Raw genomic sequence first — 26,138 nt, 5'->3', positions numbered from 1 at the left:
ATGGCGCGTAGTGGCACCTTTCTATACCTACAAGCACTTGTGTCTTGTGTACTGTTCGCACTAGGTAAGTCTGATATATAGGACACCATGGTGCACTTTAAAAAAAGAATAAAGGATATTCACTGCTGTAGTCTTATGTATATTTTGTCGGCTTCTATGACCAGTATGTATTTTAATAAATATGAAACGAGTAATTAATCTATAACAAGTCTACATGCCTTAAGATGTATATAAAGGTATGAAACTCTTGCGTGAATTTAATAGTAAGTCTGAGCACAAGGACCATACTACTTGGCAAGTTTGCCAAGCACAGAAACCGAGTGTTTTATGTTATAAGAGCTGACTTATACCTAGGATAACATATAATATGCATTAATAAAATGTACAAATGATTGTACAAAGATCGGTAGGAGAATATATAAAACTAGAAGTGTCAACAATATTGTTTCATGAAACACAATTTGTAAGTCAAGCATTTGTTTACTTATAGGTCAATAAACATTCCGAAAAACAAATAACTAATTTTAACGGTCTGATGATGGTTCCACCATGTTTCGTATTTTTTCTTCTCTTTCCATTTTCCCAGCCGCATCTGAATGTAAACTAAAGGAGCGGACATTGAAGGAGGGAGAACAGTTTGAGAACTGTACACAGACCTGCAGGTGTGTGTACGGTAGTCTGAACTGTCAACGAAAACAGTGTCCTTCAACACAGGAGTTCCCCATTAGCCGATGTCTACAACAAAACACACGTGTACCTGATGGTCAGTGTTGTTCTGCCCCCGTCTGCGAAAGTAAGTCGGTCTCCGTATTTTGATGTGTCTGTAACAGTAAGTCACAGGTCTCTCTATTTTAGTGTGTATGTGAGGTTAGGTTTCTGGTCCCTGTATTTTAATGTGCCTGTAACAGTAAGTCATTTGTCTCCACATTTATCGTCCAGGTATGGCAGTATTGTAATGTGTAAGAGTCTCCGGATTTTAATGGCTCTAAGATTGTTGGTTACTCATCTCCATATTTAGTGTGTCTGTACAGGTATGCCTCTGGTTTCCGTATTTTAATGTGTCTATGAAGGTAAGTTACCGGTCTCCGTATTTTAATGTGTCTGTGAGGATACGTTACCGGTCTCTGTATTTTAATGTGTCTATGCGACCCACGGGTATTTTTAGCCAATCGTTGATCGTCCATTATTTCGATGCAAATGCACGTACTTTCGGATTCCATTTACCTCTAGACACAACATTGCATAACAGCAACAAGCGGTGATCATACGTTGTTGTTGTTTCGCCACTAATTTCTATCAACCCTATTTTGCCTCAAAATGACAGATAGCCCTTAACATGTCGATACGTAGGGAGTTATTTTGAGCCACTTCTGCGTCTAGTGTGAAATAAACGACCTGGTATGGTAAGGCGGGAAATCGGCCCCAGTGCAAGAGACTGTGCACCTCTAGTAGCGAAACTGACTATAGCTGCGAATGACAGCTGTTGACACACTCGAAATGCCACTTCTTTTTCCAGTTCTGTTTTACTGTTATTTTCTTCTTTTCCTGTTGTATAGCAAGCATTCGGCTTATAAATCTCCAAACCTGCACTGAAGCGATGTATAGATCATAAAATCGAAAAAAATTATAGCCGGCTCCACTCATACTGAAATATCTTTTTTTGTATTTGACACTGTAGAGTTATGTAAATCACCCCAAATGCAACTTTCTGAAAAAATTCTTGAGCACGCATTTATGCATCAATCAATTAAATAAATATATAACAAATATAACTTTAAACCTTATACTTCCTCTACGCATATCAAGTTCATGCTAATTATAGCTAGTGGAACACGTGCTCTCAACCAGGATTCACCATGGGATTTCGCTATAGTTGCCAAATGTTACGTAATACCATAGCTTATCCATTCTAATTCATAAAACACCAATCAAATAAATAAAATAAATAAACTCTTATTTAATGCAAGATGGTCTTTATCTTTACACTCGCACTGTGACAATGCTCCAAAGGAAAAATGAAAAAAGCAAAAAAAAAAAAAACAACAAAAGAGCCACAGAGATTCAAACTGTTCCCCAGTATGCAATCTTTTCTCTGCAGGGACTGTGTGAAGTCCACTGTACTGTGGGCGATGTCTGTCATTCCATGGCAGCAGTACGCAGTTTAAATTTGCTAAAATATAACAAAACTGATCACATAATAAAGCTTATGCCTTACATACGACGACAAACATTAAGCAAAACGAAACTTTGACAGCACGTAGAAATACATGACGGTTTGAGTAAAAATATTTTTCTGGTTATTGTTGATCTTCATATTGTAAATTAAAAACGCAGCCCCTCGTTTGAACGAAAATTTGGCATTTGTGATTGAGAGTTCATTTTTGGAGGATTATTACTAAGCAACCATCTCTTTTATGAGGTTTTAACTTTCATGGGTGATTCGGCTAAGTCTTATATTTCTAATTTAGAAACTTACAGGATTGTTGTGGGATTTGGAATTTGCACTTTCTTAGTGTACCTTTCTAAGGCTGATTCTCCGCCTTACCGTACCTCTCTGGGGCTGATTCTCCGCCTTACCGTATCTCTCTGGGGTTGAGTCTCCGTCTTACCGCACCTCCCTGGGGCTGATTCTCCGCCTTATCGTACCTCTCTGGGGCTGATTCTCCGCCTTACCGTATCTCTCTGGGGTTGAGTCTCCGTCTTACCGCACCTCCCTGGGGCTGATTCTCCGCCTTATCGTACCTCTCTGGGGCTGATTCTCCGCCTTACCGTATCTCTCTGGGGCTGATTCTAGGCCTTACCGTATCTCTCTGGGGCTGATTCTCCGCCTTATCGTACCTCTCTGGGGCTGATTCTCCGTCTTACCGCATACTTCTCATTACAGCCACATCTCGTGCTGTTGTTTTGACAGTCTCAATAACTAAGGTGCCTGTCAACCTTTGTAAACTGGAACCTGACTGGGGCAAAAAGTCATGTATATTTGTGAAGGAAAGTTCAGGGCTGAGGAGTTAAAATGTCTCTGTAAGTCAAGGTAGATAATGTTGGACATCTCTAGCTTGATTAAATGAAGATAGTGTCTGTGTACGGGTGTAAAAGACAACCAGTTTTGTAATCTTGGTCCTGATTTGATTCGGGATCGAACCGGAGTCCACGTTAATATGACATTTTTACTCTGTCGACAGAGTGCGAAGATCGGTGGTATGGAGACGATTGCTCTAAGAAATGTGGCCGATGTGCTAGTGACAGATGTGATATCAGCAGTGGAGTATGTACCCCAAACAGGCCCCTCTGTCACCCAGGCTTTTTGGGAAATAAGTGTACTGAGAGTAAGTATATCGCTTTGAGTGACACTTTCCTGAAAGAAACCATGTAAATTAAAACTGTTACACATTTGTTTCACCATGACAGAGCTCTAACAGAGGACTTATGTCTGTAATTTGTCATGTGTGTCGTGTATTACCTTCGACTGATCCACACTTGTTTATCAGCTATATTTCTGCATAAAGCAAAATAGTGCTAGGTCAGTTTGGAATGTTTCATGCGGATTGTGTATGTGAAATGTGACATGTTAAAGAACTTATTATGCTATTCAGTTATAAATCTACCATCGTCAAATACTGCCTTGGAAATATCGCCCGGCGATGGCATTAATCAGTTAGACGATTACACCAAACGCCGACATGATAGCACGAAATGCTGACATGATAGCACGAAGCGGTGACGCGACGGAACGAAGTGATGACGATGGCATGAAGCGATGACACGATGGCACGAGGGGATGGCACAATGACAAGAAGGGATGACACGATGGAATGAAGTGATGACATGACGCCATGACCAACATCGTTGGTTTTACAAAGCTATATCATAGTGTTACATACACAGGAATACAAAAAATCTCCAGTAGGGAAGACACAATGTGCATGCCCGTAACGCAGCTATCTATTTCTCTAATTTTGTTTAACATGCACTCTTGCAAAATGTCTGCTTTGCTGCTGTCATGTCCGTTTTACCACACATCATTTGAATCGGTCTTTCTCGTATTTCCACAGTGGTTAAGTGCACGCTAGAGAATAAAACCTTGCCGCATGGTGAAACATTCAAAGACACTAACAAGACCTGTAGATGTGACTCAGGAATCCTGAACTGTCGAATTCCAGACGGCCAAAGTTGTACAGAGCGTTTCTGTGATTGTAAGACAGCGACTTTACCTTTTGAAAAGTTTGAAAACTGATTATTCTGTAACTATTATACGTCATCACCACAATTTGTTATTACGCAGACATGTATGTGTTTGCTACATATTCATATGGACGATAATGCATGGTGTTAAAGCGTGTGACGGATTGATGTCATCAAGCGATCGCCATCTTGTCGCTATGCCCTATGACGAGTGATCTGTAAACTGAGAGCTGCTGGTATTATACGCGACATGTGATTCACCACATTGTGGCCCAAAAGATTCCATTGTTGTATTTATCCCGGCTGTATAAGTTATCAGGGACTTCATTGATCAAATGCACAATTTGAAGCACCACAGATGAGGTATTTTTGGCTCTGTGATACCAGTTTTCACTAATGTATCATTTTCGTTGACATACCAAATGTTTGTAAAGGTCACTGTGGTTGAAACTCTGTCCTGGTCTGCAGCAGTCTGAATAATCTAACATAAAAACTTCAAAGCATCCCCCCACAATCTGCACTTTCCCCTTTAAAATTATCAAGATTTCTGATAAAATGTCCAGAACTAACTACCTGTAACGAATGTGGTAAATGTACTTTCCTGATGAAATATCCAGTATAACTGCAATCACTTACCTGACCTGACTTAAGGTCGACCTCTGGCATTCCACTTGCCAGGCGAACGCTTTGACCACGAGAATATCAAGGTGCAGTCAAATCTGTTATGAACCTGGTGTGAACCACGAAGTACCTCTGATTTAAAGAAGGTGGATTCATATTCTGAAAGGTTCAGTTGACGACAGTTATGATTTTGCCATGTTCATAGCATGTCCGGATGGCTGGTATGGAGAAGGATGTTCTCAGGCCTGTGGTCAGTGTGCGGCCGGTACTTGTAACATCAGCACTGGGGTTTGTACACCACACAACCCTGTCTGTCTACCCGGCTATTTAGGCGAGAAATGCACGGAATGTAAGTACATCAAAACCAACCTCCCTTTTGAAATCTGACAATGATACGTTAGCTAGACATTCAGTTGTGTAAAAAGAGATGGAGAGCGGCAGTCTTTTAATGAGATTTTCGTTTTTAGCTTATCTCATTCTTATGATCAGCGCGCCATAGCGGCGCAATGGTCCAGGAGCCTCTCAACATTCGGGTCGCTGTGAATTCAACTTCAGTCTTTCGAAGGCCTTACGGATGGTCGTGGGTTTACCCCGGGCTCTGCTCGGTTTCCCCCCACCATAAAGCTGGCCGCCGTCGTATAAGTGAAATATTGTTGAGTACGGCTTAAAAAACCAATCAAATAAATAAATCTCATTCCTATCCCAGGAGGACATTTTACAACCAAGGAATAATATCTGGGATACCAGAATTATCAAAAGGTCGATACAAATTGTTGATTGAGTCACCTAACAACATGTTTTAGAAAGGTGAATCGCAGTGATATTGGTAAAGTGTATATATGAAATGGAAGGTTATGTACATACATGTACAAGCAGTAAAACATTTCAGTTTTCCATAATCGGGGTCCAACAGTGAATTCGCCCAGTCTAACATGAGATTGAAACTATATCAGTGTAACACATAGTCTTTAGTTGTGGTCTAATTGAATTACAATCTACTACAATTCAATTCCAGCTTGTCCCCGAGGTAAATTTGGCCGTGAATGTTCATCCCAATGCGGGAATTGTGCGGGTGGCAACACTCAGTGTAACTCCACCACAGGATTATGTTTGATGGAATCTCCCAAATGCCTTCCAGGATTTATGGGAAGTCTCTGTCGGAAAAGTAAGTTCATACATGACAATTTCCCGACAATGATTTACAGTTAAGTGACGTATTAATTCCAATTTAAACTGTCTTGAACATATACTGAATATCATACTAATTTTGACACTTTGCTCAAGGTTACTTCAATGCACACCTTTATAGTGAGAAGTGTGCGGAAGGCTTCTTGTGTCTTATCTTAAACGTAAACCTTTCAAATTTATAATGGAAGATTTTGTAGAAATGAGGAAGAAGGAAGATGTATAAAACGCGTATGGGGGCGGGGGATTGGGGGGAGGGGTGATGTTGGTTATAACAGCCTCCAAGCACTGTAGTATTGTCGTGATGCGATGTTGGAAAGCCATGAAGCCATGCTGCGATGTTACAAGTGTTACGGTATTGAAAACAGCAACAGAAAACAGACTCAGTGACTCAATATTACAATGTAAACAATGCTTTATATATAAAATGAGACGTACAGTTTTACAGACAGTTCAACAACAACAACAACAACATACACATCAGTATTACCGGTCTTTAAAAGTTTCCAGTTCACCTTTGCAACCCAAGGAATGTATTCCAGGAAATCCAACGTAAAGACCATGGGATAAACACACAATTCACACAAGTCACAAATTGTCCTAGACAGGTACTTCGCCAGGTTAGCGAACACGAACACAGTACACAGGTTACACAGAACTGGAACAGTCAAGCCTTTGAATGACGTCACACCCGCAGAGCACAACACAGGGTAAATACAGGCATGGAGGTATAATCCACTTCAGATCAGTCACAGCTCCCGCAGAAGCTCTCAAACGAGCCGTTCAGAGACGTAGAGTAATGTCACCTTGTGGCAGAACGAACGTCCTTTGCAAAACTGAAAACTTCAGTTTAGAGTCCTTGACGACTTTGTCGGTCAGGTGAGGTCAGCGTGTTAAACAAATTACACAGTCCACACTGTATAATCATAATAAAGATCCGAACACCAATAAACGTGACTTCCGCAGAAATTCACATAAACCAGACATCAGTACTACTGTGGTACACAAACGGTGCCGGCATAAAAATCTGTCCTCCCAAATGAAACTGGCATCACCAGCTCATATAAATATAATGGACTCGATACGAGAGCGTCTCACACTCTCCTGGCTCCCAGTGGATGCAGCAAAAATACCTCCACTCTGCACAGAAAACACGGCTTATATACGGTCCAGGTGGATTCAACTATTCTTAGACACAGAATTAACAGCCAATGAACAGCCAGTTAAATAAACAGAGCATTGAACACGGTGCTTTCGGCCAGGTTCGCGCTGTACATATATAACAGGGCCTGTTATGCTTATAACATATAACACCAAGGTCCGCAGACTAACAGTACATGAAAACATTAAATAGTCATACATAACACCCCCACTCTTCAGGGAAAGAAAGTTTTGCATAAAACTTTCTTTAACATATTCATAATTATGAATAATAATAACGTTTACCACAGTCTTTAAAAACAAAGCTTCAGAAAACCAACTAGACACGTGACAAACAATCAGCAATCACATTATCTTTCCCTTTTATGTGTCTAATCTCTAGATTAAATTCTTGCTAAAGCAAACTCCACCGTAACAATCTTCGGTTTTTACCTTTTAGTTTGTGCAAGAAGGTTAAGGGCTTGTGATCTGTATACACAACAATGGGGTAACTTGACGAAGTCACGTATACTTCAAAATGCTGTAATGCTAGAATCAAGGACAGACACTCCTTTTCTATTGTCGAATAATTTCTCTGGCACTTGTCAAATTTGCGAGAGAAAAAACATACAGGGTGATCAACGTGATCTGTTTCATTTTCTTGTAACAAAACTGCCCCAGCAGATATATCACTAGCATCAACAGCTAGCTTAAATGGTAAATTAAAATTAGGTGCTACAAGTATGGGGCCGCTGCTTAGCATGGCCTTTAATCTATCAAAAGATCTCTGACACTCAATGGACCACAAGAATTTAGCACCTTTCTTCAACAGCTGAGTTAGTGGCTCACTAACGAATGAAAAGTTCCTACAGAACTTACGATAATAACCTGCCATGCCCAAAAAACGCTTTAACTCTCTCTTACAACTTGGCTCTGGAAAACAAGAGATAGCACCTCCAATAGGATGTACAACATTGAGATCAGTGCTATCTCTGTCTACATATGGCTTTAACATGTGAATGTGACAAAGTTGTCTAGATTTGCGCCGATCAGGAGTGAAAATAATATAATTAAGATCACTTAGCCTCTTGTCTACTACATAAGGTCCAAAATAACGAGCCTCAAGTGGCTTACCACTAACTGGAAGTAAGGCCAATACCTTCTGACCAACTTCAAATCTGCGTCTTACTGTCTCTTTGTCATACTTAGTTTTCATACTCTTCTGAGAAGCTGTAAGATTCTCTCTGGCTAACTCACATACTCTGTTGAGCTTAGTACGAAAACTTGACACATACTGTAATAAGTTAACATTGTCACTATCACTAGACACAAACTTTTCCTTGAACAACTGTAGTGGACCACGCACAGTATGGCCAAACACAAGCTCAAATGGACTAAATCTAAGTGACTCTTGTACAGACTCTCTTACAGCAAACATTAACAAAGGTACACCCTCGTCCCAATCTTTCCCTGTCTCAAAGCAGTAAGTTCTTATCATACTTTTCAGTGTCTGATGGAATCTCTCTAGTGCTCCTTGACTTTGTGGGTGATAAGCTGAGGACTTATACTGGCTAATACCTAGCTCATGCATAACTTGTTGGAACACACCAGACATGAAATTTGAACCTTGGTCTGACTGTACTGACTTAGGCAGACCAAACATGGTGAAGAACTTAACTAAAGCCTTAATTACAGTCTTGGCAGTAATATTCCTTAGTGGAATTGCCTCAGGGAAACGAGTTGAAGTACACATTATGGTTAACATATACTGATTTCCAGACTTTGTCTTAGGTAGCGGACCAACACAATCTATTAAGATTCTACTGAATGGCTCACCAATTGCAGGAATAGGCCTCAAGGCTGCCTTGGGGATTGTCTGGTTAGGTTTCCCCACTAACTGACATGCATGACAAGACCTGCAAAATTCAGTAACATCTTTCCTTATTCCTGGCCAATAAAAATGACTGAGAATCTTATGATAGGTCTTATTAACACCTAAATGACCTGCTAACGGCGTTTCATGCGCTATAGTCAGTATGTCTTTACGATAAGACTTGGGCACAACTACCTGATGCTTAACTGCCCATTCATCCTCCAACGAAACATCGGGAGGCCTCCACTGCCGCATCAATATGCCAGACTTGACATAGTAGTAGCATGGGTCAGGTAAAGATTCACCATCTTTAGCTGCATCATTAAACAAGCAAGAAATACTTGGATCATTGTGTTGTTCAGCAATCAACTCAGTCCTACAAAATGGCTGATCACCACTAACAAAATTAGTATCTGCTTCCTGCTGGCTGTCTAATTTGGAAGAATCTCCATCCAACATGTTGTTGAGAAAAGTCTCACTCAAATCAACAGTATTACCCTGGTCTGTACTGACTTTTCTAGACATAGCTCTTGTAACAACACAGGACGGATATAAACCCGCTATCTCGCTTTCAACTGGCTCTGTGACTGAATTCAGAGAAGGCTTATCAACCATTAAGGGATCAACAATAACTTTATCATGCGCTAAGTCATTTCCCAACAACAAATGAATACCCTCAAAAGGTAATGAAGGCTTAATGCCTACCCTGACAGGTCCAGATATCAAATCTGATGACAAATAAATATCATGAAGGGGAACACTGACTAAGTCACTAGACTCTACACCTCTAATAAGGGCACGAACCCCAGAGTATGACTCTTCAGAAAAGGGCAGAGTATTCATCAACAACAGAGACTGAGATGCCCCAGTATCCCTTAATATCTTTATAGGGGTAGCACAAGACATGTCGCTTCTAAGCGACACTGAACCAGAGTTGATAAACGGAGCGAAGCTATCCATAGAACATTTGGGAATCTTATCCAATCCCGTATCAGCTAACTCAGATCTGCTTTTAACTGCTGATGTAACTTCGGGCAATGTTTTGTGCATTGCAACACAAAGACCTGTGGGCTTAGACTCATTCTGAGCTTCCCGTATCCTTTTCAACTTGTAACATTCACTCATCACGTGACCTACCCGCTTGCAAAAATTACAAGTGACCCTATTTCGAGGACTACCATTCCAATCTGAACTACGTGAACCATGAGCTGTAGAACCATTGGAGCCTGGTGTAGAACTCTTCTGTATAGAGCTACCTCTACCTGTTGCATGTGACTTGGTATTTCTACGTGTAAATGAATTAAATGGCTTACCCGTGTATGTAACCTTATGTGTCAAGGAATAATCATCAGCTAAACTGGCTGCCTCTTCAAGTGTACTCGCCTTCTGCACATGAACGAACACCTTTACATCATTATGAATACAACGCTTGAACTCTTCTACCAGCACAAGCTGACGCAAACTTTCAAAATCCTTGCCTATTTTCTTGGCTGTACACCAGCAATCAAACAACTGCTCCTTAGCTCGACCAAACTCAACGTATGTCTGATCTCTACCTTTTTCATAGTTACGAAATTTCTGGCGGTAAGCTTCAGGCACCAATTCATAACCCTTCAAAATTACCTCTTTCACATAGTCATAATTGGAAGCATTCTCTACACTTAACTGAGTGTAAATTTCCCTGGCCTTTCCAATTAGCACACTCTGTAATAACATAGTCCAGAACTCTTTAGGCCACTTCAAGCTATTTGCAATTTTCTCAAAATGCAGAAAATACTTATCCACCTCTTTTTCCTGAAAGGATGGAACTAACCGAATGTATTTGGTCACATCAAATCCGGAATCCTGTCTACCGGAAGGACCCGGTTTCTCATCTCTCTCTAACTCTAACTTTTTCATTTGGAACTCCAATTCTCTTTCCCTCTCTCTTTCTTGCATTTCTCTCTCCTCTCTCTCTCTCTGCATTTTCAACTTTTCTAACTCTATCTCATGTTCCCTCTCTTTTTCTTGCCTCTCTCTCTCATGTTCCCTCTCTTTCTCTCTTTCCTCTTTCTCCAATCTCAACTTTTCTAACTCAAACTGCTTAAACTTAAGCTCGGCATCAGACTGACCCTCGAACTCATAATCAGATAATGCAGAACTATCAAACTTCCCTATCTCCACTAAATGTTTCAACAAAGTATGCTGCATATCTCTTTTCCTCCATGAAGACTTTATGGACAAACCTAAAAATGTCCCTAACTTAACCAAGTCTTCCTTCTTTAAACTCTCAAAAACATCCTGATCGGGCGCATTAACAAACTGTTTAGGATCAAAATCTCCCATTGTAAATATTTAGCCACTGAATCATTCACCGTTAAAATTAAGCAATCGCTTCTCACATGTGTTTACTTCAAATATCCTGTGCAAAACAAAAGGGAAACAATCGGTTCTCGGACAAGCCCCCAATTTCTGTTACGGTATTGAAAACAGCAACAGAAAACAGACTTAGTGACTCAATATTACAATGTAAACAATGCTTTATATATAAAATGAGACGTACAGTTTTACAGACAGTTCAACAACAACAACATACACATCAGTATTACCGGTCTTTAAAAGTTTCCAGTTCACCTTTGCAACCCAAGGAATGTATTCCAGGAAATCCAACGTAAAGACCATGGGATAAACACACAATTCACACAAGTCACAAATTGTCCTAGACAGGTACTTCGCCAGGTTAGCGAACACGAACACAGTACACAGGTTACACAGAACTGGAACAGTCAAGCCTTTGAATGACGTCACACCCGCAGAGCACAACACAGGGTAAATACAGGCATGGAGGTATAATCCACTTCAGATCAGTCACAGCTCCCGCAGAAGCTCTCAAACGAGCCGTTCAGAGACGTAGAGTAATGTCACCTTGTGGCAGAACGAACGTCCTTTGCAAAACTGAAAACTTCAGTTTAGAGTCCTTGACGACCTTGTCGGTCAGGTGAGGTCAGCGTGTTAAACAAATTACACAGTCCACACTGTATAATCATAATAAAGATCCGAACACCAATAAACGTGACTTCCGCAGAAATTCACATAAACCAGACATCAGTACTACTGTGGTACACAAACGGTGCCGGCATAAAAATCTGTCCTCCCAAATGAAACTGGCATCACCAGCTCATATAAATATAATGGACTCGATACGAGAGCGTCTCACACTCTCCTGGCTCCCAGTGGATGCAGCAAAAATACCTCCACTCTGCACAGAAAACACGGCTTATATACGGTCCAGGTGGATTCAACTATTCTTAGACACAGAATTAACAGCCAATGAACAGCCAGTTAAATAAACAGAGCATTGAACACGGTGCTTTCGGCCAGGTTCGCGCTGTACATATATAACAGGGCCTGTTATGCTTATAACATATAACACCAAGGTCCGCAGACTAACAGTACATGAAAACATTAAATAGTCATACATAACACAAGCTGCGATCGAAATATATAGCTCCCTTACATCAGTCCCGATATGTTAACTGTCAGTGGAAGTGAAATTAAAAGAAAAGAAAACATGAAAGGACTTTACAAACTGTGCGGAATTCTATTTTTTAGATTTATAAAAGTTTCTCCAAGAGACAAAAACGGATTTAAACATCGTCATTTTCAACAAAATCCACTGACATGAGGCACATTGAAAGTCCTGCCATGTTTTAGTCTTGTCCAGTGAAAAGCCTCCTTTCGTCCTCTTGAATATTCATGGTGCCATTACGAGCGGTAAACTGCAGGAAACTGGGTGTGACAGATTTACACCCGCAATTTAGATATTTTCTTTAACCTTAACTATACCCCTTTCATTTAAGGCATTGGTTGTATAAATGTGTTCTTTTCTTTTGAGGAACGAGCAATTATCCTTAAAATGCATTTTATCATAGTGAGGCTGGCATTGTGCATGGTGCTATGAGTATCGAAGAATTTTAGAATCGGTAAGCATGAGAATGATGCGGTGCGACGTGATGACGCTGCAAAGCAGTGGTTTTACGGTGACATCGCCTCATCTCTTCACAGTATCACTTCATAACGTTGCCCCTAGATACTTTAACGGACGTGATTGCGTCAGTCGATGCTAATACTATCATGGAGAGGGTGTGTCATTATGCTGTAATGTTCCGATATGATATTTGTTTACAGCACCCCTCTGTTTATAACTCAAAGGGCCTTAGTAGGCGGATTTGCACCTGCTATTACAAGCGGTAAACTGCATGAAACTTGGGGTGACGGATTTGCACCTGCTGTTACAGCGGTAAACTGCATGAAACTTGATGTGACGGATTTGCATCTGCTGTTACAGCAGTAAAATGTCAAGCTCTTGGTGTGACGGCTTTACACCTGTTATTACAGCGGTAAACTGCATGAAACTTGGTGTGACGGATTTGCACCTGCTATTACAGGCGGTAAACTGCATGAAACTTGATGTGACGGATTTGCATCTGCTGTTACAGCGGTAAACTGCATGAAACTTGGTGTGACGGATTTGCATCTGCTATTACAGCGGTAAACTGCACTAAACCTGGTGTGACGGATTTGCTCCTGCTATTACAGCGGTAAACTGCATGAAACCTGGCGCTTCGCCGCCTACTATTTGTAAGCTGCATGGTACCTGATGTATGGTGGTCCTGCAATCTGGTATTGTTGTTCATCGCCTGTTTCTGTTGAATGTTTACAGGATGTGGTGCCAGCTTCTTCGGACCCGACTGCCGCGAGCGCTGTGGCGCATGCGCGAGTGGAAGGTGTCACCCTAAAACCGGTGTTTGTAAAAGGGGCACACCTCTGTGTAAATCTGGTTATATAGGAAACCAGTGTAAAGAAGGTAACTTTGATTTGACACCAGTGCTCATTTGATTAATTTAATTTGTTCTATATGTCTCTGATTCAACATAATGTCGATTTCTGATGCCGGAACACTTCGTTGCCTGTGTCTTTTCTAACATGCCTAAGTCTGGTCCAGTATTTTACATGCATTATCACAACAGTAGTAGGGTCCATGTTTAATAAAAACAAGAGGGAGAATCTTAGTCGTGTCGGGAACTTCTTCAGACATCAACATTCACAGTTTTCCAGTTTTATCATGTTCTCGGCAAGGTTTGACGTTAAACACTCATTCAATCATGCTAAACTCATATGGCCAAATACATTTATCAAGTGACCCAAAAGTTCCCACGGTAGAAGGCCGGTAGAGTAAATGACTCATTTGCGGAGCTCCAACGCTCGGGGCTTTCTGTGTCAGCTGGATTAAATATGAAGGTATTCCGTAATAGACTTCGAAATCGAATATTTAGAATCAAGATTGAAGGTGCTCTGATTTTAAAAAAAATCAGGAAACCTGAGTTTGATCAGTTTTTCTTGGAAAGATTTTATCATAAACGTTGTTATGGACAATGTCTTAGAAACCACTGGCAAACATGTTTGTAATTTCGTAAATATGAGTAAATAAAGTACACATTTCATGAAAATAAGATCCCAGAATTCCGTTCTCTTGTAAACATTTAAGGAATTATCCCAATTCTATCGTATAGGTCCATTAACCTGGTATTATCGTATATAAGTTAAACTATTAGTGTAAAGAAAGGTTAGTTAACAAGATATTAAATTTTCATTTCTGTCTCCTCTCTGCCATTTAAAACGACGTATGAGTTTTGGTTGATTTCAACGTACTTTCTGTCAGCTGGAGAATTTGCTACATCTGACTTGTACCTCTGTCGACATTCAGTCATTCCCATCAGTCTACATTTAAATGTGTTAACAAGATATTAAATTTTCATTTCTGTCTCCTCTCTGCCAATTAAAACAACGTATGAGTTTTGGTGATTTCAAAGTGCTTTCTGTCTCCTATTAAATTTGCTACATCTGACATACCCCTGTCGGCATTCAGTCATTTCCATCAGAGTCTACATTTAAATGTGTTAACAAGATATTAAATTTTCATTTCTGTCTCCTCTCTGCCAATTAAAACGACGTATGGGATTTGGCTGATTTCAACGTATTTCCTGTTTGCAGGTGAATTTGATACTTCTGTACCTCTGTAGAGATTGAGTCCATTCCCACCAGAGTCTACATTCACCATTATACCTCCCATGTAGAAAATAGCAAATAATCTTCTGGACTTACTCTAATACACCCTGCTATTTCCCTACAGCTTGCCGCCCGGGCAGATTTGGCACAGAATGTGACTGGGATTGTGGGGGATGTGCCACCGGACGGGCCACATGTAAACCTCTGACCGGAGAGTGCCCCGAGGCCGAGCCTAGGTGCACACCCGGGCATATGGGCACTAGGTGCAAGGGTAAATATCACCATTTCTTGCAGCAGATCAGGCAGCTCTATGAGTAGGTCGTTCTGTCTTCCTGTCTGTCGGTCATATGCTATTGTACGTTAAATGTGATGACAGCACAGCATTTTGAGTAATTCTAAACCAGTGACGTGTAATATATTGTAATTAACCTCATTCTACTTGAGGCTTGGTGCTAGGGGTGCGTGATTTGCTATTGTTTAAACATTTATGAACTGTTAGAATAAACCCCGAACTTAAGTAAATTGATAACAGGCTGTATTTCCCCGGTTACGTGTGACAATTTGCCAGCTGTCACACTGTCTTCGCTGCTCTGATTTTTATATCTATGCTACGTTTTAATTTTACTTTTAGCATACTATCATTTAACATTGTCCTTCCACTTTTGTCATGGCCCATGCACTCACATAAGTGCAAAACGACATAAAATCCAATAGGGCAATATCGCAGTTGTTGTGAATTGCTCTTCTTTTTGTCTCCAATCTCGAAAGTCAAAGGAGGTTTGGGAAAAGTCTTTAATGTCTTTTTGTCTTTCAGTCATTTTGCCTGTCCTTTAGCCCCATCCCATCTGCAATTCCGAGCACGATATCTCGAACAGATGGCATCTTTTTCGATCTAGATATAAAGCCTTGCCATTGTTGAGATGTTGGCCGCTCTAACTCTGTCCGTAACTTATCTATTGTTTGAAAAAACTATATATTGAAATAAAACCAAATCAAACAGTTGCTTTCAAACTTGGAAAGTTCTTTGCCATTGTTGAGAAGATGGTTGTTATGGGGTTTGTTGAATACTGAAATGGCTGCTGTCGGCACTCTTCACTTCTTTTCATCTCTCAGTCTCCATGACATAATCATACTGAGAACGTGGTGTATTTTAATCAAAGCGGAGAGACTTCTCACTCTCGATTCCTGATCCACTGTAGGATTTATAGATGATTCCTTGTGAAAAGCATGTCCCTACTAAGTGCTCAGTTTGTTTTTGTCAGAAATAATATTATTTGCACGGCATACGTTGCTATGATGCCGAAGACGTAGGCAAGGATAGTTGAGTATTTTGGTCTCACTTTCCACACTTAAAAGACAGTAAATTTGGGTCTGAAATGTATAGCACTCACATTGGGGAGATTCACACAGACATACACAAATTAGTTTACATTGCTACTTCCATTTAACCATTAAATTTGCAAATGATCAACGTTTTAATGTGATTTGACGTTGGTAGTGGTCAGGGAAAACAATTTGGTAAATTTAGATAAATGATGTTTTTTTTATTACTAACGAGAAGTAGCCGAATGTAGGAATTGATGGTCAGATTATCTTGCACATTACAGCCTGTGGTGCGGGCACATGGGGGCACGAGTGTCAACAGAACTGCAGTAATAACTGTGTCCGGGGGAATCAGGAGTGTGATAAGAGGGACGGGACCTGCATCGGTGGCTGCCTGCCCGGATTTTATGGGAGCCTCTGTGAGCCTGCCCAGTCCACAATACGTAAGTGTGCTAATCGATTGACATCTACATTTATGAGTCAAGCCTTCATCACACAAATACAATCTTAGTCCCACTCAGTCACATGATAATGACACATGATAATGAAGAGATTATCGGTCACTTAGCGAGACTTAGTACGCTCTAAATGAACGAGCCAGTGAGGGCCTCCTCAATATATCCAAAGGCCCAGTCCTATGAAGGCCAGTTTAGGCCCTGGGACTAACGTTTGATCGCCCAGCGATGCAATGATATTGCAAAGCGATCGAACTATGGAAACGATGAAAGCTTCGCAGTATCGACCATCGATTCGTACTATCCTGTCATCACTCCACAGTATCATTCTATCGCTTCGCACTATTCTGTCATCACTCCACAGTATCATTCTATCGCTTTGCACTATCCTGTCATCACTCCACAGTATCATTCTATCGCTTCGCACTATCCTGTCATCACTCCACAGTATCATTCTATCGCTTCGTACTATCCTGTCATCACTCCACAGTATCATTCTATCGCTTTGCACTATCATTCCATCGATTCGTTCTATCGTTTAACGTGGTGTTTTAGAAAGTTATAAACATATATGGGACTGAATGAATTGATTTTATTTTTTGCGGGTGTTCAAGAGCTGTCAACGGTTGTTGGAATTGGAGTTGGCATCGGGCTGTTTATCCTGGTCATTATAGTGATCTGTACAGTGATCTGTCTGTACCGGCGAAGAGCCCGACAGGATGCACTGTCAAAGAGAGACAGCTACCTCAGTCCTGTAGCCTTGAATGTAAGTTGGAAATCATCTGTTGTATCGATCCTACGCCTGTACCACACCTATCCTACATTTATCTTATACCAGTCCTACTCCTAACCTACACTTATCTTACACCTGTACTACACCTATCTTGCAGCTGTCCTACTCCTAACCTCCACTTATCTTACACCTGTCCTACAACTATTCCACAACTGTCCTACTCTTAACCCACACTTATCTCACACCCGTCCTACACTTTTCTTACGCCTGTCGTACTTCACACCTACAGCTATCCTACAGCTATCCTGCACCTGTCCTACTCCTAACCTACACTTACCTTACACTTGTCCTCCATTTATCCTACACCTGTCCTACTCGGAACCTACATTTATCTTATACCTGTCTCACTCCTATCCTACACCTGTTCTACTCCTATTCCACACCTGTTCTACTCCTATCCTACACCTGTCTTACACCTGCCCTACGCCTGCCCGCACTTGCCATACTCCTAACCTACACCTATCTTACATCTGTCCTACACCTGCCCTACATCTATCCCGCACCTGTTTTACTTCTAGCCTACACCTAGCATACACCTATCCGCACCTGTCCTACTCCTAACTTACACATGTCCCGCACCTGTTCTACACCTAACCTACACCTATTTTACACCTATCCAGCATCTACTCTACTTCTAACTTAAACATGTCCCGCACCTGTCCTACACCTAACCTACACCTATTTTACACCTATCCTACACCTATCCTACTCCTAACCTACACTTATGTTACATCTGTCCTACACATGTGTGAGGCCCGTGGATTTTCCGCGGGCTCTGCGGGGTTTCCTCCCACCATAATGTCGACCGTGGTCGTATAAGTTAAATATTCTTTGCTACGGCGTGAAGCACCACTCAAAAAATGCATAAACAAAAAGTCCTACACATATCCTACACCTGTCCCACGCCAGCTACGTCTGTCCTACATCTATCCCACGCTGGTGCTAAAAGCGTCTGAGTGACAATCTTGTCTATGATACCATTTTTTTGGTTGGTATCGATCAGACATCGACTGCTGCGGCAATTCTGTAAGTCCTGTTATGCAATAACCAGAACACAAACGCCCATCAGAAAATTCTTGGTTACCGGCTCAAGCGACCAAATACACGTACATACATGTACGGAATCTACAGTGTTTTTTCACCTTACATGAATTTTAAGCCAATGAAAACACTGGGTATATTCATGTAAACCCTACATGGAGATGTTTGACAGGTTTTGCATGCTGGACTCATGAATATTTCACTTAAATTCCATTTCTATGGCTGGAAGCAATTTGACTTTGACTCCATCGCGGCGTTGTGTCTGGAAAGACCTGCTGCAGGGCACGCTAGGGCTAGCATACTGGATCGTCGATCAAGATTTGCATATAGAGTTAGTGGATTTCTGGCTTAGTTAAACCATCTTGACACATTAAAATGCTTTTCTTAGAATTATTTGCTTGTTGCATGACATGTTTGCCTTAGTATAAACATTAGTCGTTAAAATTCTGTTTTTTTTCATTAAACAGAATACCAGTGTACCTAGTCGTAACTTCCTGGGTCAAACCGACGATTACGAAATGCCGGTGAGTCACTTTGTACTTGCACATTAATGTTCAGGGGTGTAATACTGAGGTCAAGCAATTTTAAAGTACAAGAAAGCTAAAATATGAAACAAGATTCATCGTACAGACAACTGAAAACTACGCGTAAAAATACATTGTTATATTTCTCCATATTTTTTAAGAGTGTTGAAGGACATTCAAATATTTGAAAACTATGGTGGGGTTTATGTGACACGTACTGATGGTATCAAGGGAGCCTGACGTCACATCACCTTTTTTCCTGATGTTTACCAGAAGGAAGGAGTTTTGACAACTTTATTTCAATAATCTTTCACTGGTGGGAAAAAGAGTTATTCTAACATTCAAAGTCGTTACAACAGTTGAAAAACTTCTTGTGACGTCAGAGTTCCTAACCTCTTATAGTATTGTCCATAAAGCCCATCTTAGAATTCAAATGTTTGAGCGCCTTTAACTTTTTTCACAAGAAAAGTTAAAACATAAATGCAATACATTATTTATAGTTTGAAGTCCACTCTTTTCTCAAGAAAAGTTAAAAAAAATAATAAAATAAATGAAATTATATTTTTTATAGTTTTAATTGGTTCATTTAGAGGTCTTCACCTTTAAATGTTACATCAAAAGTCTCATAAAGACTGCATGACCGGAGTTAATTCACGTGGCCGTAATTTGATAGTTCAAATCGACATTCAGATCATTGCACTGTATACTGGTAACTGATGGATAACTATGTGAGCTTTAGACTAATGCTTTAGACTAATGCTAAAGGATTTTGAAATTGGATGCATTGTTTGTGACTTTGGCTATAACTGTAGCTTTGACAAATATCCATTGCATATATGAAGGCGCAGGCTTCATATATGCAATGGATTCATATAATGACTTACACTCATTAGACAAACTGATCATGGTCGTATTAGTGTACCTTATCGGGAAGTCGAAGTTACCAAAATAGACAGCTCCTGAGCTAATTCCTATCAAACGAGACGTCTTAGCTGATAAATTTATGCATTGTCCATGCAACACTGTCCACAATTAGTATTTGTGTGGACAGTTAACCATCACCTTTTGTTTTCCGGATTAATGGATATGTACATTTTATTGACTTTCTAGATAAACGTGCGCAATGAATCCATCCCTGTGTACAGTTCTCCATATCCGCCGGTCTATTGTTCTATGGATATACAGGTATGTTGTCTCGTCTCTTTCCTAACAATGCGTTTTATAGTTTGATTTGTCTTCTTTAAGTCACGTTTACAATGTTCGATTTGTTGGAGCGATTTTGCACAGTTCATCAAAATTCGTGTGAATTGTCAGTTTTCTTTTTGGCATTTGGCAAGTCGTCTGATGGCAGAGAATTTTGGATCTTATATTAGGTTCTTGAATCAGTGTTTTAATCTGGCATAACCAGTTATGAATGATGTTTCTGAACACTTTTATTAATTCACGAAAATTGTAAGCTTACCTCGGCTAAGACCACTGAAATAATCGCGAACAGTTTTATGACTTTGAAACATGCTCTCAAAGGCTATTCAGCATAAAGGTTCTTCGTTTTCAATTTACATAAATAAGTTAGACGTGGAAATATAAAGCGAGAAATAAAGGCGAGAGAAATTGCATGCATTCAAAGCTTTAGTGGATTTGGTGATCTGGTGTTGAAGTGGTTCATTTATATGTAATTTCATCGTGACTTGAAATTTAGGACACAGAAGACGAGCTGATTTACGAGATGATGTTGCCAAGGACGAACTGGAATGTGAGTCTGGCAGACATGGAAGTGAGCAACACACTCATGACTCAGGGTAACTTTGGAGAGACTCGGCTAGCTCTGTGGAATCACAATGTGGACAAAAGTCTCTGCACTCACGTGGGTCTCAAGCGTTTTCCAGGTAAGATATGAGACATATGAACTGTGTAGACATTTGCGTACCATTGCACTCGGTGTAACCTTCCAGTTTGAACGGAAAATTAATATTTTCGCCAAGCCTGTCATTTTCGAAGAATTTTGTATATACCCTGTCTTTGGTTTGGAGAGATTGTGTTTATCTTTACAAAGACGGAATAATTTATTTACATTTTCTGCTTCATGAATCTGTATAATGGGGAAATGTATGTGGTAAAAGGACATGTTACAATGCTTTAGCAGTTAATTTCGCCAATTAGGGAAACGTTTTGATTTACCGAATGCAGATCTATTTTTTCATTCGTGATGAACGCCGTGCTTGAGAATATTTCACTCACGTGAAGGAGGTAATATTTATGAGTGGTGAAAACCGACGACATTTGCCAGGTGCTTTGCCAATCTCTAAATATGAAGCCGTCGCAGAATCGGCTACAGCTGGATTCGAACACGCGACCTGATAATCGCATTGCGTCAGCGCTTTAACCGTTGGAGTCAACACAGCCATACACAGGGATTGTCACATTGGTGTGGAAATACTTACTCCTGTTGAAAATGTCTTTTGCCGTAAACTTATTCCCTCAAAAGTGAATTCCTTATAGGTTATCAGTAAAAGACATTTAAAAGTGACTTGCCTTCAACAGATCAGAAAATTTATTAAGATACTCTTTGATCATACAACATATTTCACTGGAGATATATCTTAATCTGCTGTCTTATTGTGCATTGAAGGTTTAGAACACATGGATGGGCTGTAAATGTCACGAAGTGGAATTACAAGAATGGTGATGAAATTTGATATTTTCCAGGGAATGGCTCAGACGAACGGAAGAACTTGATAAACGGCCAGTTGGAGAAACTCAGGTCCCTAGATCGTTGTATTAATGTCTTGGCCGTATTAGGGGTTTCTACTGATCCGAACACTGGTAAGACGAAATGAAAGTACGTACACAAATTTATATCGGCCATGTTGGAGGCATATAAATGGTGAATTTCGCGTTAAATAGCGAAGCGGGTACGTCCTACACACGTGAATAGGCAAAGCCATTTGATAATTAAGTCCACTCTAAAATGACTGAAAGGTTTATGCAAATATATACATAAAGTTAAACAAACAAGTGTTAAAACACAAGAATCCAACAGTTTTTGCAGATATGAATTCCGGCAATCACTATTTGCTGATTTAAACCGAGAAAACTGCATTAATTCATACCATCGACGTCAGTGGAACATGGTCTCTGATTCAGATCACCATCCAGATTGGTTCAAGACTTCAGAGTTGTCCAAAATTGTAGATGTAAATTACTTTCAAATTAGCACAGGTTACCAGTTCTGTGCTGAGGCCACGGGATAATTTTACCTTTTTTATCCTCAGTTCCCGGGTCTAGAGCACAAGTATCTTCAGAAATGCGCTAGACGTCTTAATAATCACAACAACGACCCACTGTAATGCTTACTATTGCTAAGAAGTTGACACATTCCCGATTCTATGAGATTTTGGGGAGTTAATTAGTACCTCTTGTTGTATTTTGTAAAGGGGACAGTTTGCTGATTTTGGAGTGTAGTGAGAGAGGGTCTCTGCTGACCTACCTCAAACAAAACCGATTTGAAAGTTCTAAAAAAGAAGAACTGACAGAGAAAAGGCTGACCAAGCTGTGTCAGGACGTGGCTTACGGGATGAAATACATCTCCTCATACTCGGTAAGGCGGAGCATATATCGTCATACTCGGTAAAACGGAGCACATCTCCCCATACTTGGTAAGACGGAACACATCTCTCCAGTCTCGGTAAGATAGAGCACATCTCCTCATATTCGGTAATACTGAGAACGTCTCCTATTACTCGATAAGACAGTGCACATCTCCCCATACTTGGTAAGCCGGCGTACATCTCCTCATATTTGCTAAGACAGCGCACATCTCTTTTGTCTTGGCAAGATGGAGCACATCTCCTCATACTTGGTAAATACAGAGCACATCTCATCATACTTGGTTAGACAGGGGAACATCTCATACTTGGTAAGACAGAGCACATGTCCTCATACGCGGTAATACAGAGTACATCTCCTCATACTCGGTAAGATGGGGCACATCCCCTCATACTTGGTAAGACAGAACACATTCCCCACACTCGCTTAGACGGAGCACATCTCATCATACTCGGTAAGACAGAGCACATCCCCTCATACCCGGAAGGACAGAGTACATCTCCTCATACTCGGTAAGATGGACCACATGTCCTCATACTCAGTAATACAGAGCACATCTCTTCATACTCGATAGGACAGGGCACATTTCCTCATACTGGGTGTGTGCTCCGTCGGCTGGCTTGGTCGAGTTTTTAGATCTCATCCTTTGAAATAGACCATTCACTTAACGAGCGGCCTGAGTGGGAGACTACACGAAACCTGACGACACAAAACCCTACACGGTTGACTGTTTGCGGGATGTCGGAGCTATTGCCAATCATTGCAGTCAAATAAGTCTTACCTGTTGATTGTTTGATGATCTGATGTTAACATTTTAAAGCTCTGTTCCTTTATTTAACGATCTAATTAACTTTAATCGTGCTTAATTCTACAGATTACGAACGTGGACCTGGCTGCAGACACGGTCCTTATGGACAAGTTCCTGAACGCAAAGATCACTGGAATGGTGCATTTTCAGGAAAAAGATCAGACACAAGATCAGGTGAAATTACAATAGGGAGAAGATCTCTATAAAGGAATAGTGTTCTTTATCTATTCATAGATACATTGTAACAGTAAAATGGGAATTATATCTTTGATATCTTTCATTTCGAGATCTTCACTGCCCCTTTTTCTTCTTAGGTCATGGTGTTAAGGTTGGAATTTTTTAAGCATTTATGCTAACAGCTAGAATAAAGCTCTAAATGAGGTAAATTGACAAGAGGTGGGATTTTACCGGTGATGTGTGACTATTTGCCAACATCATCCTTGGATATACATAATTGTGTGTTGTAAAATATCGACTGTAGAAAATCCCATCAACTTAATACATTTCAAAGCTTTTTGGTAGAAGCGTTTTGTTATATATACTTAGGCGTATCTAAACATACCTTTCCAGGTCAGAGAAAGACAACGTTGGGATGCCATGGAGACCCTGGCTTCTGGTCAGCACACTGTACATAGTGATGTGTAAGTGGCCCTTCCTTACCTATCCACACGTATCTCTATGTCGTCTTTACAGTTGCCCACTTACGACATTTTGGTTCTTTCTTTTTTTTGTTAAGTTTCATAAATATTTCATTGGTTTCCAAATGAATTTTGAGTTTCAAGCTATTCTCACTTGGGAGAAAACATAGCTTACCTGCTCCAAAAGGGCTTTTAAATACATCGGCCAAAATACACGAGTAAGAACATGAATTCTGTCTATTAAAACAAGCCCTGACACACATTTTTTCCCAATGTTTTGGACTCTTGTTTCATGCGTGTTTGGAAACCAAAGAAAAAGCTATGGAACTTTGAAAAAAAAAAGGGCCGTATGTAGGCCAATGTACGCCGATGGTGACATACCTCAGAAAATAGTGGTGTGTTTCCACCGGGTTCTGCCGGCTTCCCGCCCACCATAATGTTGATTGCAGTCGTGTAAGTAAAATATTCTTGAGTACGACATGAAACACCAATGAAATAAATAAATAAATCTATAGTATGTGACTGAAGTGACATGATCAGGATCATTCCCGAGTCTGGTCATACTTAAACTTACAAAATTAGCAATCTTGATACATTCGTGCTGATCGGCAAGTTTTCAGATACTGTAACTGGGTGAGGTGTCGTGCTTGGTGTCTTATGGATCAAGAGAGGTGGCGCCATAGATATATCACAATGAGGAGTGGCATTCTATACAATACAGATACACCATGAGATCGGTTATCCATATTCCAACCACCACATCAACATGAAAAGTGTATTCTAAAAGCTAACCTGGGAATAATTGAAGACAGTAAAATCGTTTAATGACCAAAATGGCGTTGAAAGGGACGTTAAAACCACAACTAAACAAACAAACCAAAGGAAGAAACAATCAAACAAATAATGTGCAGCACTAGAAATACATGGATATGCAAGCTGTATACATCTGTTTACATGTATTGGTTGTAATGATATAGCCCTGATAGCCGTAACTGTTAAAATAGCCAGCTTTCCACCGTCTTCTGTTACAAGTGGAGGTACAGGGTTCTTGTCGCCTGACTCTCAATACAGGTATGTCTTGTTACAGGTAGAGGTACACGGTTCTTGTTCCCTGACTCTCTATCCACGTATCCCACTGTTTTCTGTTACAGGTGGAGGTACAGTGTTCTTTTCCTCTCCAGGTATTCTCACTATCCCCTGTTGCAGCTGGAGGTACAGGGTTCTTGTCCTCTCCAGGCATTCTCACTATCTCCTGTTACAGCTGGAGGCACAGATATCTCAATACAAATGTGTCTTGTTACAGGAGTTGGTACAGGCTTCCTGCTCCCTAACTATCCATAAACGTATCCCACTGTTTTCTGTTACAGGTGGTGGTACAGGCTTCTTACTCCCTGACTCTCTATCCACCTATCCAACTGTTTTCTGTTATAGGTGGAGGTACAGTGTTCTTGTCCTCTCCAGGTATTCTCACTATTCCCTGTTACAGCTGGAGGTACAGGGTTCTTGTCCTCTCCAGGTATTATCACAATCTCCTGTTACAGCTGGAGGTACAAGCTTCTTGTCTCCTGACTTGTCCAACTTGTTTTCTGTTACAGGGTTCTTGTCTCCAAACTCTCCCTCAAGGTATTTCATGATTTCATGTTACAGGTACAGGGTTCCTTGACTTTATCTACTGAATCAGTCTCTCCTATTACAGGTGGAAGTACAGGTCTCTTGTTCCCTGAGTTCATCCACTGAATACCCCTGTGTTCTGTTACAGGTGGAGGTACGGGGTTCTGATGTGGGAGGTGTTTAGTCTAGGAGAAACTCCATACTCTGACATCAGTGTCAAGGATCTTCTTCAGAAATTGGAGTCTGGCTGTAGGCTGGGCCATCCTGCAGACACTCGTACCATGACGTAA

At 40.6% G+C, this 26,138-nt stretch overlaps 1 protein-coding gene across 1 annotated transcript; it reads left to right on the top strand.

Annotated features, from left to right (window-relative positions):
- On the top strand, window positions 1–26,138 carry LOC135464427 (fibroblast growth factor receptor 2-like). Its single transcript, XM_064741856.1, has 13 exons — window positions 1–64; window positions 587–793; window positions 13,704–13,847; window positions 16,657–16,815; window positions 17,442–17,593; window positions 19,129–19,185; window positions 20,296–20,370; window positions 20,885–21,071; window positions 21,892–22,008; window positions 22,620–22,783; window positions 23,666–23,773; window positions 25,605–25,729; window positions 25,997–26,138. Exons 1-13 carry the CDS (start codon window positions 1–3, stop codon window positions 26,136–26,138), a joined length of 1,701 nt encoding a protein of 566 aa, XP_064597926.1.

This window comes from Liolophura sinensis, chromosome 1 (genome assembly GCF_032854445.1).
Source record: "Liolophura sinensis isolate JHLJ2023 chromosome 1, CUHK_Ljap_v2, whole genome shotgun sequence".
Taxonomy (NCBI): domain Eukaryota; kingdom Metazoa; phylum Mollusca; class Polyplacophora; order Chitonida; family Chitonidae; genus Liolophura; species Liolophura sinensis.
This window is presented reverse-complemented; position numbering and strand designations above follow the sequence as displayed.